General features: G+C 44.8%; 1 protein-coding gene across 1 annotated transcript in view; it reads left to right on the top strand.

Moving 5' to 3' along the window:
- Positions 1–18,557, top strand: part of ift122 (intraflagellar transport 122 homolog (Chlamydomonas)) — a 232,907-nt gene that overhangs the window by 2,561 nt on the left and 211,789 nt on the right. Inside the window, exons 3-4 of the mRNA XM_078210139.1 lie at positions 864–948; positions 1,761–1,839. Of these exons, the coding sequence (XP_078066265.1) occupies positions 864–948; positions 1,761–1,839 (164 nt within the window). The remainder of the gene's footprint in view (positions 1–863; positions 949–1,760; positions 1,840–18,557) is intronic.

The following is an 18,557-nucleotide window of genomic DNA, read 5'->3' as shown; positions in this document are numbered from 1 at the left end:
ATATCCCTATCATTGCTGTCTTTCGTAAGATAGCAGTACCTCTCTATGTCATTATTGCATTTGGACAGATCTCTGCAAAGGGCCAGTCTTCATCCTGAAAATCAGGCGAAAGGAAAAGGATTTCTGGGTTCACCATGAGGAGGGTACGGGAGGATGGCTTGCCACTCGAGCAAACAATAGACAAACATGCAGATCAGTAGAAGGGCCCTAAAGTGACTTTTTCCCACAATAGATTAGACTGAGTCTGGCCTCGGCCTCTCACATCGGGTTATCTGAGAAGGTCAGACAATGAAGGCCTGAGAAATATGTCACCTTTTCTGCACAGGTACCTAACAAAACTTTAGGGCTATTTTTGAACAGCAGTCGGAAGCCACTACAGCTGGCAGCCAGTACTGCCTCAGAGATCAATAGCAACGGTTGCATCTCCACCCTTGACAGGCTTGTGCTTGGGGTATGGACTGAACCTGGATTTTCAGCTCAGGTCAGCTGGAGGACTGATGGAAATGTCCTGCACCTACTCTGTATTCAGTCTATATCACTGACAATATAAATCGAGTTCACTAACAAAATCATAGATACTATTTATATCATTGATGCTATAGAGATCTCCAGCTCTAACTCTGTATTCAGTCTGTATCATTGATGATGTAGATAGAGATCTCCAACTCTAATCCTGTATTCCGTCTGTATCATTAACGATATGAATAGAGATCTCCAGCTCTAACCCTGTATTCAGTCTGTATCATTGATGATATGCATAGAGATGTCCTGCTCTAATCCTGTATTCAGCGTGTACCATTGATGATATAGATGAAGATGCACCTGTAAAGATCCGATGTAAAAATGTCTTGTCCTATTTTTAGGTGTATGATACATCAGATGGAACCCTCATTCAACCACTCAAGGGACACAGGGACACTGTCTACTGTGTGGCCTATGCTAAAGATGGTAGGTGTATCTGGGAAATAGACTGATATTCCTGGAAGCCATTTATTAGAGCCATGTTTTTAATTTGTTTATTTTGATTTCTCCCCCTCTCATTTCCTCCTGCTTTAATGGCATTCTTTGACTGTTGTGGAATATTGTTCTTAACCATACCCAAGTACATTAGCTTCAATTGGGACTCGCTCTTTGATAGCTTGTCTTTACCAGGAGTATTCGCGACAGAAAATATGGTGTGATACACATATATGAAGTGAACCCACATAAAATTTGCGCACTGAAAGCTGATTGCTGTAGTCGTGATAATCTGTTAGAGTCTATAATTTAGAGAGGACGACTACTTGTCGAATTGAGGGTGGCCTAGAGAAACAAAGAAGCTATGATGAGACTCTGACTGGATGCAGAATTACAGCAAACTTTAATATTGTTACAATGGGAGACATGAACTTTCAGAAAGAGCCACCTCTACAGAGAAAGGCCAATACCGAGTTCTTTCAAAATGCTGAGGCTAATTGTAATGCAACAAATTCAGCACGCACTAACAATTAAATTGGGAGGCTGCTGGTCTGTGAAAAGGACTTCTTGAATTCTATCTTTAGGCAGATTTGCTCAATGCTAACTTGTGATATCATGGCTTGTATGAGGAGTCCAGTAATGAACAAATGAGCAGATGTGTTGGCTGACCACCCACTCATTACATTGTAGGTTATTCAACTTTGAATTTGCAATTTTGAAACTCAAATTGCTGCCAGTTTGAGAATAAAAATGAATTTTAGCTTGTTTGTTTTTCCTAAATTAATTGACCACAATCATCTTAGGTAAACGATTTGCATCGGGTTCCACTGACAAGAGTATTATAATCTGGACCTCTAAACTGGAAGGCATCTTGAAATATACGTGAGTTCCTTTTATTTGCTGCTTTTTCTCCTGAACAGATCACTGTGAACCTCTTGAAAATACTTTTATGTCAAAGTGAAAAGCAAGTTCTTTAAAAGCTTTCATAAAACATGGTTTTGTGAAGGGGAGGTTGTGTCTCACGAACTTGATCGAGTTTTTCGAGGAAGTGACGAAGATGATTGATGAGGGTAGGGCAGTGAATGTTGTCTACATGGACTTCAGTAAGGCCTTTGATAAGGTCCCTCATGGCAGACTGGTGCAGAAGGTGAAGTCACATGGGATCAGAGGTGAGCTGGCAAGGTGGATACTAAACTGGCTCGGTCAAAGAAGATAGAGGGTAGCAGTGGAAGGGTGCGTTTCTGAATGGAGGGCTGTGACAAGTGGTGTTCCTCAGGGATCAGTGCTGGGATCTTTGCTGTTTATAATATATATAAATGATTTGGAGGAAAATGTAACTGGATTGATTAGTAAGTTTGCGGACGACACAAAGGTTGGTGGATTTGCAGATAGCGATGAGGATACAGCAGGATGTAGATCAGTTGGAGACTTGGGCGGAGTGATGGCAGATGGAGTTTAATCCGGACAAATGTGAGGTAATGCATTTTGGAAGGTCTAATACAGATAGGAAATATACAGTAAATGGCAGAACCGTTACGAGTATTGATAGGCAGAGGGATCTGGGTGTACAGGTACACAGGTCACTGAAAGTGGCAATGCAGGTGGAGAAGGTAGTCAAGAAGGCATACGGCATGCTTGCCTTCATCGGCCGGGGTATTGAGTTTAAAAATTGGCAAGTCATGTTGACGCTTTATAGAACCTTAGTGAGGCCGCACTTGGAATATAGTGTTCAATTCTGGAACTACCAGAAGGATGTGGAGGCTTTGGAGAGGGTACAGAAAAGATTTACCAGGATGTTGCCTGGTATGGAGGGCATTAGCTATGAGGAGAGGTTGGAGAAACTTGATTTGTTCTCACTGGAGCGACGGAGGTTGAGGGGAGACCTGATAGAGATTATGAGAGGTATGGACAGAGTGGATAGTCAGAAGCTTTTTCCCAGGGTGGAAGAGTCAATTACTAGGGGGCATAGGTTTAAGGTGCGAGGGACAAGTTTTAAAAGAAATGTACGAGGCAGATTTTTTATACAGAGAGTGGTGGGTGCCTGGAACTCATTGCCGGGGGAGGTAGTGGAAGCGGATACTGTAGTGACTTTTAAGGGGCATTTTGACAAGTACATGATTGAGATGGGAAAAGAGGGATATGGTCCCCGGAAGTGTAGGAGGTTTTAGTTCAGTCGGGCAGCATGGTCGATGCAGGCTTGAAGGGCCGAAGGGCCTGTTCCTGTAATTTTCTTTGTTCTTTGTTCTTTGTCATTATACCAAATATTGGGTCCTAGAACCATAGAAACCAGAAGCAGGAGTAGGCCATTCGGCCTTTCGAGCCTGCTCTGTCTTTCGTCTTGATCATGGCTGATCATCAAATTCAATTTCCTGATCCTCCCATATTCCGTGATCCCTTTAGCCCGAAGAACTATATCTAATTTCTTCTTGAAATCAGACAATGTTTTGGCCTCAGCTACATTCTGTGGCATTCTCCACCCTTTGGGTGAAGAAATTTCTCCTCACCTCAGTTCTAAAAGGTTTACCCCTTATCCTCAAGCTATGACCCCTTGTTCTAGCCTCCCCCCATCATTGGGTTCATTCTTTATGAATCTACTCTGTCTAAACCTGTTAGAATTTTATAAGTTTCTATGAGATCCCCTCTCACTCTTCTAAACTCCAGTGAATATAATCCTAACCGACTTAGTCTCTCCTCATATGACAGACCTGTCATCCCAGGAATCAGCCTGGTAAACCTTTGCTGTACTCCTTCTATAGCAAGGACATCCTTCCTCAGATAAGGATACCAAACCTGCACATAATACTTCAGGTGTGGCCTCACCAATGCCCTACACAAATGCAGCAAAACATCTCTATCCGTATACTCAAATCCTCTCGCTATGAAGGCTAGCATATCATTTACCTTCTTTACTGCCTCCTGTACCTGTGCGCTTACTTTCAGTGACTGATGCATGAGGACTCCAAGGTCTCATTGAGTATCCACCTCTCAATTTGCACCTATTCAAGTAATAATCTGTCTTCCTATTATTGCTACCAAAGTGGATAACCTCACATTTATCCACATTATACTGCATCTGCCATGAAGATGCCCACACACAAACCTGTCGAAATCACACTGAAGCATCTCTGCATTCTCCTCACAGATCACCCTCCCACCCAACTTTGTATCATCTGCAAATTTGGAGATAATACATTCAGTTCCCTCTTCCCAATCAATAATATATAATGTGAACAGTTAAATGCTAACCAGCTTTCTATTCATCTCAAGACATTACCTGCAATCCCATGTGCTTTAACTTTACATAGTAGTCTGTTACGTGAGACCTTGTCAAAAGCCTTCTGAAAATCTAAATAAATCACATCCACTGGTTCTCTTCGATCCCTGTTTACAAATGAGCAGCATTGTTTGCAGATCCAGGAGAATTTGGGGCAGGAAGGTAGAAAGAGGAGTAAAGGACAAGTGTTAGGCAAGGGCTGAAGCTTTCCAAGGAGCAGTGATCCGCAGGAGTGTTGGGACTAAAGAACATAAGAACTAGGAGCAGGAGTAGGCCATCGGGCCCCTTGAGCCTGCTCCACCATTCAATAAGATCATGGCTGATCTTTTTGTGGACTCAGCTCCTTACTTGGCCGTTCACCATAACCCTTAATTCCTTTACTGTTCAAAAATTTATCTATCCTTGCCTTAAAAACATTCAATAAGGTAGACTCAACTGTTTCACTGGGCAGGGAATTCCACAGATTAACAATCCTTTGTGTGAAGAAGTTCCTCCTCAACTCAGTCCTAAATCTACTCCCTCTTATTTAGAACATATAACATAGAACATTACAGTGTAGTACAGGCCCTTCGGCCCTCAATGTTGCGCCGACCTGTGAAACCAATCTAAAGCCCATCTAACCTACACTATTCCAATATCATCCATATGTTTATCCAATGACCCTTTCAATGCCCTTAATGTTGACGAGTCCACTACTGTTGCAGGCACAACTTTGCCCACAACAGAAGTAAGGCTCACTGGTGTATAATTACCAGGGAACAACATTTGCTATTTTGAGACCATGCCCCTAGTTTCACCCGCCAGTGGAAACAATTTCCCTGCTTCTATCTTAACTATTCCCTTCATAATCTTATATGTTTCTATAAGATCTCCCCTTATTCTTCTGAATTCCAATGAGTATAGCCCTAGTCTACTCAGTCTCTCCTCATAAGCCAACCTTCTCAACTCCAGAATCAACCTAGTGAATCTCCTCCAGTGCCAGTATATCCTTTCTCAAGTAAGGAGACCAAAACTATACACAGTACTCCAGGTATGGCCTCACCAGCACCTTATACAGCTGCAACATAACCTCGTTGTTTTTAAACTCCATCCTTCTAACAATGAAGGACAAAATTCCATTTGCCTTCTTAATTACCTGCTGCACCTGCGTGGAATGCCCTTACTACTCTCTGAGTAAAGAACCTACCTCTGACATCTGTCCTATATCTATCACCCCTCAATTTAAAGCTATGTCCTCTCTTGCTTGCTATCACCATCCGAGGAAAAAGGCTTTCACTGTCCACCCTATCTAATCCTCTGGTCATCTTGTATGCCTCTATTAAGTCACCTCTTAACCTTCTTCTCTCTAACGAAAACAGCCTCAAGTCACTCAGCCTTTCCTCATAAGACCTTCCCACCATACCAGGCAACATCCTGGTAAATCTCCTCTGCATCCTTTCCAATGCTTCCACATCCTTACTATAATCCGGCGACCAGAACTGTATGCAATACTCCAAGTGCGGCCGCACCAGAGTTTTGTACAGCTACAACATGACATCATGGCTCCGAAACTCAATCCCTCTACCAATAAAAGCTAACACACTGTACGCCTTCTTAACAACCCTATCAACCAACTTTCAGGGATCTATGCACATGGACACCGAGATCTCTCTGCTCATCCACACTACCAAGTATCTTACCATTAGCCCAGTACTTTGTATTCTTGTTACTCCTTCCAAAGTGAATCACCTCACACTTTTCCGCATTAAACTCCATTTTCCACCTCTCAGCCCAGCTCTGCAGCTTATCTATGTCCCTCTGTAACCTGCAACATCTTTCCGCACTGTCCACAACTCCTTTAGTGTCATCTGCAAATTTACTAACCCATCCTTCTACGCCCTCATCCAGGTCATTTATAAAAATGACAAACAGCAGTGGCCCCAAAACAGATCCTTGCGGTACACCATTAGTAACTAAACTCCAGGGTGAACATTTCCCATCAACCACCATCCTTTGTCTTCTTACAGCTAGCCAATTTCTGATCCAAACCGCAAAATCACCCTCAATCCCATGCCTCCGTATTTTCTGCAAAGCCTACCATGGGGAACCTTATCAAACGTTTTACTGAAATCCATATACACCACATCAACTGCTTTACCCTCATCCACCTCTTTGGTCACCTTCTCAAAGAACTCAATAAGGTTTGTGAGGCACCACCTACCTTTCACTAAACCGTATTGACTATCCCTAATCAAATTGTTCCTTTCTAGATGATTATAAATCCTATCTCTTATAATTCTTTCCAAAACTTTGCCCACAACAGAAGTAAGGCCCACTGGTGTATAATTACCAGGGAACAACATTTGCTATTTTGAGACCATGCCCCTAGTTTCACCCGCCAGTGGAAACAATTTCCCTGCTTCTATCTTAACTATTCCCTTCATAATCTTATATGTTTCTATAAGATCTCCCCTTATTCTTCTGAATTCCAATGAGTATAGCCCTAGTCCACTCAGTCTCTCCTCATAAGCCAACCTTCTCAACTCCGGAATCAACCTAGTGAATCTCCTCTGCATCTCCTCCAGTGCCAGTATATCCTTTCTCAAGTAAGGAGACCAAAACTATACACAGTACTCCAGGTATGGCCTCACCAGCACCTTATACAGCTGCAACATAACCTCGTTGTTTTTAAACTCCATCCTTCTAACAATGAAGGACAAAATTCCATTTGCCTTCTTAATTACTTGCTGCACCTGCAAACCAACTCCTTGTGATTCTTGCACAAGGACACCCAGATCCCTCTGCACAGCATCATGCTGCAATTTTTTACCATTTAAATAATAGTCCATTTTGCTGTTACTCCTACCAAAATGGATGACCTCACATTTACCAATATTGTACTCTATCTGCCAGACCCTCACCCACTCACTTAGACTATCTATATCCCTTTGCAGACTTTCAGCGTCCTCTGCACACTTTGCTCTGCCACTCATCTTAGTGTCATCTGCGAATTTTGACACACTACACTTGGTCCCCAACTCCAAATCATCTATGTAAATCGTAAACAATTGCGGTCCCAACACTGATCCCTGAGGCACACCACTAGTCACTGATCGCCAACTAGAAAAACACCATTTATCCCCACTCTTTGCTTTCTGCTAGTTAACCAATCCTCTATCCATGCTAATACATTACCCGTAACGCCATGCACCTTTATCTAATGCAGTCTTTGGTGCGGCACCTTGTCAAATGCCTTCTGGAAATCCAGATACACAGGTTCCCCATTGTTCACTGCGCATGTAATGTTCTCAAAGAATTCCACTGAATTAGTCAAACATGACCTTCCCTTCATGAACCCATGCTGCGTCTTACCAATGGGACAGTTTATATCCAGATGTCTCGCTATTTCTTCCTTGATGATAGATTCAAGCATTTTCCCTACTACAGAAGTTAAGCTAACCGGCCAATAGTTACCCGCCTTTTGTCTACCTCCTTTTTTAAACAGTGGCGTCACATTTGTTGTTTTCCAATCTGCTGGAACCACCCCTGAGTCCAGCGAATTTTGGTAAATTATCACTAGTGCATTTGCTATTTCCCCCGCCATCTCTTTTAGTACTCTGGGATGCATTCCATCAGGGCCAGGAGACTTGTTTACCTTTAGTCCCGTTAGCTTGGCCAACACTACCTCTTTCGTGATAATTTCTAGGTCCTCACCTGCCATAGTCTTCCTGTCATCAATTTTTGGCATGTTATTTGTGTCTTCCACTGTGAAGACCGACACACAATACCTGTTCAATGCCTCAACCATTTTCTCATTTCCAGTTATTACATCCCCCTTCTAAAGGACCAATGTTTACTTTAGCCAGTCTTTTTCATTTTATATATTTGTAGAAACTTTTGCTATCTGTTTTTATATTCTGAGTTAGTTTACTCTCATAATCCATCTTACTTTTATTTATAGCTTTTTTCGTGGCTTTCTGTTGACTTTTAAAGATTTCCCAATCCTCTAGTTTCCCACTAATCTTTGCCACTTTGTATGCATTTTCTTTCAATTTGATACCCTCCTTTATTTCCTTAGATATCCATGGCTGATTATCTCTTTTTCTACAGTCCTTCCTTATCACTGGTCAGTAACGTCCTTTCGGGAAGGAAATCTGCTATCTTTACTTGGTCTGATCTAAATGGTGAATCCCGATGCACAGTGGTCTTAAAAGCCCCCTGTAATGTCCTAGCAAGTCACTCAATTGTATCAAGCCAGGAGGAAAGGCCTCGTGAGAATAAAACCTGGACAGACAATTCAACATCAGCCTCAGGACTGGCCATTGCAGAGGCAAATCCAGCCGAGTCTGTCCTGAAAAGTTTTTCTCATCTGGCGATTTGTGCCAGAATTGGAACAAATCCCACAGACCATTTAGGTTCATCTGACATCGTCTAAATCACAGAATCATACCTTACAATCAAATTCCCAGACTTATTCATCACCATTCTTGGCTGTGTCCTGTTCCACCCAGACAGGATTTCCCAAACTTTTCCAGCCATGGATTCTTTTTGACCTCCAAAGAGTATTGAAGGAATCCCGGAAAAACATTCTTATTTTGTTGAACCAAACCATAAAAAAAAAATGTTTGAGTAATAGTTACAAACATACAAAAACTTAATTTGTAGAAGCAAAATCGAAAATGCTTTATAAACTCAGCTGGCCTGGCAGCACCTGTGGAGAGAGAAACAAGAATTCTACAGAACTAAAGAGAGATAGAAATGTGATGAACTATATAGTTGGAAATGGGGTGGGGCAGAATGGAAAGTCAGAGTTATGGAAAGATTGACAAAGATGTCATGGACAGAAGACAAAGGAGGTGTTAATGCTGCCATTAAGAACTGAAGAGTGTTAATTGTGGCATAAGTGTAAGATAGCATAATGTATTAATACGAGAACAAAGATCAGTGCTCAGTGGGAGCAAAATTGAACAACAAGGGCCCAGTGTCCTAATTTATAGAAGTATTTTCTTATCTCTTACCTTTATATGTTTACTATAATTAAAAAGTTCTCTTGTTAAAAAACATACATAGGTCTTACCTTTTTGTCATTTTTAATGGGAGGGGGGGGGGAGTGTTTGCTGCTCCTTTGGTTCAAATTGGAAGAGATTCAGCTGGAATGCTGGATTCTCATATGGGACACAGACTCTCTCACACTCAATCATCTCTTTCATACATACACTCAATTCTCTCACACACGCACTCATTTATCTCTCTCTAACACACACACATCTCACCCTCTCTTTTACACACACACACGCACTCTCTCATCTCTCACAGACACACACTCTCATATCTCTCACACTCATCCCTCGCATACACACACTCTTATTTCTCACATCACTCAATCTCCATCATATACACACTCTTTCATCTCCCTCACACACACACTCACCTTTCACACACACTCTCACACATTCATTCTCATCTCTCACATGCACTGACTCGCACACACTCGCTCTCGAATATCTTTCTCTCACACACACACTCACTCATCTCTCACACACACTCACTCTCATCTCTCTCTCTCTCACACACATAAACTCTCATCTCTCTCACACAGATGGCTGGCTCTTTCTTGCTGCTGTTTCTTTAACACCTCATCTTTACATAAACTGCTTCCTGGCTCACAAGTCTCTGACTACTAATTGTATCAAAGAACACCCTGTTCCCTATTGTTTCGTTTCTCTTAGGTGCTGCCCAGATATGGTTTACATAATACATGGCAGTTTGATTTAAATTGTGCAAAAATATGTATTCATTTAAATAGCATCCTTCCATTTTGTGACACCCACTCACTCATCTCTCTCAGACAACACATTCATTCTCAATGCACACACAGCTTTCTCTGGGACCCAGCTCCCCCTGCTCATTTCCAGAAGCCCAACACCCCTCCCTTCACCTCCACAGGCCCCCTCACTTCCCCTCCTTGCAGTTGCAGGCCCCGCTCTTCCCCCTTGCCGGCTCCGCTCTTCCCCCTTGCCGGCTCCGCTCTTCCCCCTTGCCGGCTCCGCTCTTCCCCCTTGCCGGCTCCGCTCTTCCCCCTTGCCGGCTCCGCTCTTCCCCCTTGCCGGCCCCGCTCTTCCCCCTTGCCGGCCCCGCTCTTCCCCCTTGCCGGCCCCGCTCTTCCCCCTTGCCGGCCCCGCTCTTCCCCCTTGCCGGCCCCGCTCTTCCCCCTTGCCGGCCCCGCTCTTCCCCCTTGCCGGCCCCGCTCTTCCCCCTTGCCGGCCCCGCTCTTCCCCCTTGCCGGCCCCGCTCTTCCCCCTTGCCGGCCCCGCTCTTCCCCCTTGCCGGCCCCGCTCTTCCCCCTTGCCGGCCCCGCTCTTCCCCCTTGCCGGCCCCGCTCTTCCCCCTTGCCGGCCCCGCTCTTCCCCCTTGCCGGCCCCGCTCTTCCCCCTTGCCGGCCCCGCTCTTCCCCCTTGATTGTCCCTCCCTCCCCCTTGATTGTCCCTCCCTCCCCCTTGCCTGCCCCCTCGCAGGCCCTGCTATCCCAATTGCTCCTTATTTGTGCTCATCCTGATCGATACAATTTAAGTTTCATACTGTTTCCTGGATTCTGGAGAAACCAACCTCTGATTTGATGAGCTGGAAGCAGTGTGAAAACTCAACTTGTATCAATCAGCTTTGCCACCGAACCCCTGCATCCAGAAAAGACCCATTAGAGGAGGCAGTATAGTGTTATACATTCTGGAGAGAGTGGGAATTTTCAGCATTGACCATGAACTTTACTTGATTTGATTTATTATTGTCACATGTATTAACATAGTGAAAAGTATTGTTTCTTGCGCGCTATACAGACAAAACATACTGTTCATAGAAAAGGAAACGAGAGAGTGCAGAATGTAGTGTTACAGTCATAGCTAGGGTGCAGAGAAAGATCAACTTAATGCAAGGTAAGTCCATTCAAAAGTCTGACAGCAGCAGAGAAGAAGCTGTTCTTGAATCAGTTGGTACGTGACCTCAGACTTTTGTATCTTTTTCCTGAAGGAAGAAGGCGGAAGAGAGAATGCCCAGGGTACGTGGGGTCCTTAATTATGCTGGCTGCTTTGTCGAGGCAGCGGGAAGTGTAGACAGAGTCAATGGATGGGCTACATTCACGATCTTTTGTAGTTTCTTGCGGTCTTGGGTAGAGCAGGAGCCATACCAAGCTGTGATACAACCAGAAAGAATGTTTTCTATGGTGCATCTGTAAAAGTTGGTTAGACTCGCAGCTGACATGCCAAATTTCCTTAGTCTTCTGAGAAAGTAGAGGTGCTAATGGGCTTTCTTAACTATAGTGTCTGCATGGGGGGACCAGGACAGGTTGTTGGTGATCTGGACACTTAAAAACTTGAAGCTCTCGACCCTTTCTATTTGGTCCCCATTGATGAAGGCAGGGGCACATTCTCCTTTATGTTTCCTGAAGTCAATGATAATCTCCTTTGTTTTGTTGACATTGAGGGAGAGGTTATTGTTGCCGCACCAGCTTCTCTACCTCATTCCTGTACTCTGTCTCGTCATTGTTTCAGATACGACCCACTAAGGTGGTGTCGTCAGCAAACTTGAAAATTGAATTGGAAGGGAATTTGGCCACACAGTCATAGGTGTATAAGGAGTATAGTAGGGGGCTGTGAACACAGACTTGTGGTGCACCGGTGTTGAGGATTATCGTGGAGGAGGTTTCTATCCTTACTGATTGTGGTCTGTAAATTAGGAAGTTCAGGATCCGGTTGCAGAGAGAGGTGCCGAGGCCCAGGCCACAGAGTTTGGAGATGAGTTTTGTGGGAACAATAGTGTTGAAGGCTGAGGTGTAGTCAATAAATAGGAGCCTGACATAGGTGTCCTTGTTATTGAGGTGTTCCAGGGTTGAGTGCAGGGCCAGAGAGATGGCGTCTGCTGTGGACCTGTTGCGTCGGTAGGCAAACTGTAGTGGATCCAGGTAGTCCGGGAGGCTGGAATTGATTCGAGCCATGATTAACCTTTCGAAGCACTTCGTAATGATGGATGTCAGAGCCACCGGCCGATGATCATTAAGGCACGCTGCTTGGTTTTTCTTAGGTACCGGGATGATGGTCGTCTTCTTGAAGCAGATAGGGACCTCAGATTGTTGTAAAGAGAGGTTGAAGATGTCTGTAAATACCCCCACCAGCTGATCTGCGCAGGATCTGAGTGCTCATCTGAGTACCCCGTCCAGGCCAGTCGCTTTCTGTGGGTTGACCTTCAAGAAAGCTGCTCTGACATCTGCAATGGTGACCCCGGATACAGGTTCATCCAAGGCTTCCAGGGTGGAGGGCATGCTCTCGCTGACCTCTTGCTCAAAACGGGTGTAGAATGCATTGAGCTCATCAGGGAGGGGTGCGTTGGAGTCGGAGATTTTACATGCCTTCATCTTGTAGCCTGTTATGTCTTGCAGATCTTGCCATAGTCGCAGGGGTCGGTGTGACTAGCCTGGAACTCTAGCTTGGTCTGGTACTGTCTTTTGGCATCTTTGATGGATCTCCTTAGATCGTATCTGGCTTTCTTGTATCAGTCAGTGTTGCCTGACTTGAACGCCTCAGATCTGGACTTAGCAAGCAGTGGATATCCCTGTTCATCCATGGTTTCCGATTGGGGGACACACAGTCTTCTACACACTTAATAATGAAGTCAGTTACTGTCATGGTGTACTCATTCAGGCTGGTCACAGAGTTTTAAAATACTGACCAGTCCACTGATTCCAAACAGCCCCGTAGGAGATCATCCGATTCCTCAGACCAACATTGCATGACTTTCTTTGATAGATTCTCTCACTTCAGTTTTTGCTTGTAAGCCGGGAGCAGGAGCACAGCCTTGTGGTCTGATTTGCCAAAGTGTGGGCAGGCAACAGAGCGGTAGGCAATAGAGCGGTAGGCAAGTTTGATATTTGTGTAGCAGTGGCCTAGGATGTTTGGGCCTCTGGTGGAACAGGAGACGTGTTGGTGGTAACTTGTAGTACGCTCTTGAGCTTGGCCTGATTGAAGTCCCTGGCCACGATGAACAAGGCCTCGGGATGTTTCGTCTCAAGGCTATTCGTAGTGGTGTATGTTTCGTCCAGCGCAATCTTCAAGTGCTTTATGAAGACTCATGGGCAAGGAAACCTCCTGCTGATTACCAGCTACTGCTCTCCTTCAACTGATCAGTACTCTTCCATGTTGAATATCACTTGGAAGGAGAACTGAGGGTGGTGAGGGCACGAATGTACTCTGGGTGAGGGACTTCAATGTTCATCACCAATGGTGGTATCACCACTACTGATGGAGCTTGCCAGGTTAAGAACGACGTATATGTCAGTGATGAGAGAACCAATATGAGGGAAAAACCTACTTGATATTGTCCTCACCAACCTGCCTGCTGTAGAATCATCTATCCATCACAGTATTGATAGGAGGATAACGCAATGAGGCTGGCTTCAGGACAGGGCATTTGCTTGAAAATTTTGATGCACATTGTGGCATTAACAAAAATGATTTGCGTTTATATGGCGCTTAACATGGCCACCGTATGTCGCAAAGCACTTCACACCCTATGAAGTACTTTTGAAGTTAGTCACTGTTGTAGTGTAGGAAACATGGGAGTTTGCTCACAGCAAGATCCCACAAAAACCAAAGTGATAATGACCAGATACTCTTGTTTTTATATATGATGTTGATGGAGGGTTACTTATTGCTAGGGGATAATTGGTTCCAGGAATAATCCTCCATCCTCCATTATAAATATCAGGGCTATTATTTCTAAATGTTTCTTCACTGCGTAATTTTAAAAAATTCATTTTGGGATGGGGGCATTGCTGGCTAGGCCAACATTTATTGCTCATCCCTTGTCCTTGAGAATGTGGTGTTGTGCTGCCTTCTTAAACTGCTGCAGTCCCTGGGGTGTAGGTACACCCACAGTGCTGTTAGGGAAGGAATACCAGCATTTTGACCCAGTGGCAATGCAAGAACAGCGATATATTTCCAAATCAAGATGGTGAGTGACTTAGAGAGGAACTTCCAGTTGGCGGTGTTCCCAGATATCGGCTGCTCTTGTCATAGTGGTCATGGTTTGAAAGGTGCTGTCTCAGGAACCTTGGTGAGTTTCTGAAATGCATCTTGCAGATGGTACGTATGGCTGCAACTGTGCATCAGTGGTGGAGGGATTGAATGTTTGTGTACAGGGTAACAATCAAACGGGGGTTGCTTTGTCCGAGATGGTGTTAAACTCCTTCAGTATTGTTGAAGCTGCACTCATCCAGGCAAATGGAGAGTATTCCGTCACACTCCTGACTTGTGCCTTGTAGATGGTGGACAGGCTTTGGGGAGTCAGGAGGTGAGTTACTCGCCACAGGATTCCTAGCCTCTGACCTACTCTTGTAGTCACTGTATTTATATGGCTAGTTCAGTTCAGTTTCTGGTCAATGGTAATCCCCAGGATGTTGATAGTGGGGATTCAGTGATTGTAATGCCACTGAATGTCAAGGGGAGATCATCTCTTTTTGGAGATGGTAATTGCCTGGCACTTGTGTGGTGCGAATGTTACTTGTCAGCCCAAGCATGGGTATGGTCCATGCCTTGCAGCATTTGGATATGGACTGCTTCAGTATCTGAGGAGTCGTGAATACACATTGTGCAATTATCAGCGAATATCCCCACTTCTGACCTTATGATGGAAGGAAGGGCATTGATGAAGAAGTTGAAGATGGTTAGGCCTAGACACTACCCTGAGGAACTCCTACAGTGATATCCTGGAACTAAGATGATTGACCTCCAACCACAACAACCATGTTTCTTTGTGCCAGGTTTGACTCCAACCAGTGGAGAGTTTTCCCCGATTCCCATTGTCGCCAGTTTTGCTAGGGCTCCTTGATGCCACACTCGGTCAAATGCTGCCTTGATGTCACTGTCACCTCACCTCTAGAGTTCAGCACTTTTGTCCATATTTGAAGCAAAGCTGTATTGAGATCAGGAGCTGAGTGACCCTGGTAGAACCCAATGGTAATCCCCAAGATGTTGATAGTGGGGCTTTGAGTCTCCATGAGCAGGTTATTGCTGAGTAAGTGCTGCTTGGCAGCAGTGTTGATGATTCCTTCCATCATTTTACTGATGATCGAGAGTTGACTGATGGGGCAGTAAATTGCTGGGTTGGATTTGCCCTATTTCTTGTGTACAGACATACCTGGGCAATTTTCCATTTTGCTGGGTAGATGCCAGTGTAGTAGCTGTACTGGAACAGCTTGGCTAGAGATGCGGCAAGTTCTGGAGCACAAGTCTTCAGTACTACCGCTGGAATATTGAAAAGGACCGTAGCCTTTGCAGTATCCAGTGCTTTCAGCCATTTCTTGAGATCATATGGAGTGAATCGACTGGCATCTGTGATGCTGGGGACCTCAGGAGGAGACTGAGATGGATCATCCACTTGACAATTCTGGCTGAAGATTGTTGCAAATGCCTTGTCTTTTACACTGAGGTGCTGGGATGTTTGTGGAGCCTCCTCCTCCAGTGAGTTGTTTAATTGTCCACCACCATTCATGGCTGGATGTGGCAGGACTGCAGAGCTTTGACCTGATCTTTTGAGTGTGGAATTGCTTAGCTCTGTCAATTACTTCCTGCTTGTGCTGTTTGGCGCTCAAGTAGTCCTGTGTTGTAGCTTCACCAAGTAGATACTTCATTTTTAGGTATGCTTAGTGTTGCTCCTGGCATGCACGGTGGCACAGTGGTTGGCACTGCTGCCTCATAGCGCTAGGGACCCAGGTTCGATTCCAGCCTTGGGTGACTGTGTGGAGTTTGCACATCCTCCCCCTGTCTGCGTGGGTTTCCTCCGGGTGCTCCAGTTTCCTCCCACAGTCCATAGATGTGCAGGTTAGGTGGGTTGGCCATGTTAAATTGCCCTTTAGTGGCCAAAGATGTATAGATTAGGTGGATTGGTCCTGGTAAATGGGGTTATCGGGATAGACCTGCATAAGATGCTCGTTCGGAGAGTTGGTGCAGACTCAATGGGCTGAATGGCTTCCTGCACTGTAGGTATTCTATCCTATGCCCTCTTGCACTTTTCATTGAACTTGGCTTGATCCCTTAGGTTGGTGGCAATGGTAGAGTGGGAATATACTGGGCCATGAGGTTACAGATTATGATGACGAGTACAGTTTTGCTGCTGCTGACAGCCCAGAGTGCCTCATGGATGCCCAGACTTGAGCTGCTAGAAATATTTGAAGTCCATCTGATTTAGCATGGAGATAGTGCCACACAACCTTCAATGTAAAGATGGGACTTTGTCACTAGGTCACTCCTACTGATACTGTCATGGGGCCATAGAGTCATACAATACAGACGAGGCCCTTCAGTCCAGTGAGTTTGCACTGACAAAAATACACTGCATCTGCACTAATCCCACTTTCCAGAATTTGGCCCACAGATTTGAATGTTATGACATTTCAAGTGCTCATCCACGTACTTTTTAAAGGCAGTGCATTCCAGACTCCACCTTCTGGATGAAAATGCTTTTCCTCAAATCCCCTCTAAACCTCCTCTACGATCATCCTCAACACCGGTGCCCCACAATGATGTGTCCTCAGCCCCCTACTATACTCCTTATATACTTATGACTGTGTGACCAAATTCCCCTCAACTTTGCCAATGACACCACCGTAGTGGGTCGGATCTCAAACAACAAGGAGACAGAGTACAGGAATGAGAGAGAATCTGGTGAATTAATACGATGACAATAATCTCTCCCTCAGTGTCAACAAAATGAAGGAGATTGTCATCGACTTCAGGAAACGTAGTGGAGAACATGCCCCTGTCTACATCAATGGGGACGAAGTAGAAATGGTTGAGAATTTCAAATTTTTAGGTGTCCAGACCCCCTCATCTTAAAATTATGTCCCCTCAATATTGACCCTTCAACTAAAGGGTCTCTATCCACCATGTCCACACCCCTCATAATAGAACAAAGAACAATACAGCACAGGAACAGGCCCTTCGGCCCTCCAAAACCTTAATCTTATAATAATAATCTTATACATCTCAATCAGGTCTTCCTTTGGCCTTCTCTGCTCTAAAGAAAACAACTTAAGCCTATCTAGCCTCTCTTCATAACTCAAATGCTTCATTCCAGGCAACATCCTGGTGAATCCTGGCTAAGATGCTCTTTCGGAGAGTCGGTGCAGGCTTGATGGACCAATAGCCCCCTTCTGCACTGTAGGGATTCTATGGAAAATCATTCTGTGAACCAACACATCTATGTCTTCCTGCAACCTAAGATGTCAGACACTTATTTATTGACTACAGCTCAGCTTTCAATACCATAATTCCTACAAAAGTCATCTCTAAACTCCGTGGCCTGGGCCTCAGCTCCTCCCTCTGCGACTCAACCCTGAAGTTCCTAATCCACAGACCACAATCGGTAAGGATATGCAACACCTCCTCTACGATCATCCTCAACACCTGTGCCCCACAAGGCTGTGTCTTCATCCCCCTACTATATTCCTTATACACTTATGACTGTGTGGCCAAATTCCCCTCAAATTTGTCAATGACACCACTGTCGGATCTCAAACAACGATGAGACAGAGTACAGGAATGAGATAGAGAATCTGGTGAACTGGTGCCATGACAATACTCTCTTCCTTAATGTCAACAAAACGAAGGAGATTGTCATTGACTTCAGGAAGTGTAGTGGAGAACATGCCCCTGTTTACATCAATGGGAATGAAGTAGAACTGGTTGAGAGCTTCAAGTTTTTAGGTGTCCAGATCACCAACAACCTGTCCTGGTCCCCCCATGCCAAAACTAAAGTTTATAAAGTTTATTTATTAGTCACAAGTAAGGCTTACATTAACACTGCAATGAAGTTGCTCTGAAATTCCCCTAGTCGCCACACTATGGCGCCTGTCCGGGTCAATGCACCTCACTAGCACATCTTTCAGACTTAGAGGAAACCGGAGCACCCGGAGCAAACCCACGCAGACACAGGGAGAACGTGCAAACTCCACACAGACAGTGACCCAAGCCGGGAATCAAACCTGGGTCCCTGGCGCTGTGAGGCAGCAGTGCTAACCACTGTGCCACTGTTAAGAAAGCCCATCGTTGTCTCTACGTTCTCAGAAGACCAAGGAAATTTGGCATGTCAGCTATGACACTCACCAACTTTTACAGATGTAGCATAGAAAGCATTCTTGCTGGTTGTATCACAGCTTGGCATGGCTCCTGCTCTGCCCAAGACCACAAGGAACTACAAAAGGTCGTGAATGTAGCCCAATCTATCACCCAAACCAGCCTCCCATCCATTGACTCTGTCTACACTTCCTGCTGCCTCGGCAAAGCAGCCAGCATAATTAAGG

Source organism: Mustelus asterias, chromosome 3 (assembly GCF_964213995.1).
Source record: "Mustelus asterias chromosome 3, sMusAst1.hap1.1, whole genome shotgun sequence".
Lineage (NCBI taxonomy): Eukaryota > Metazoa > Chordata > Chondrichthyes > Carcharhiniformes > Triakidae > Mustelus > Mustelus asterias.
The sequence above is the reverse complement of the archived record's forward strand: the minus strand, read 5'-3'. Positions and strand labels throughout refer to the sequence as shown.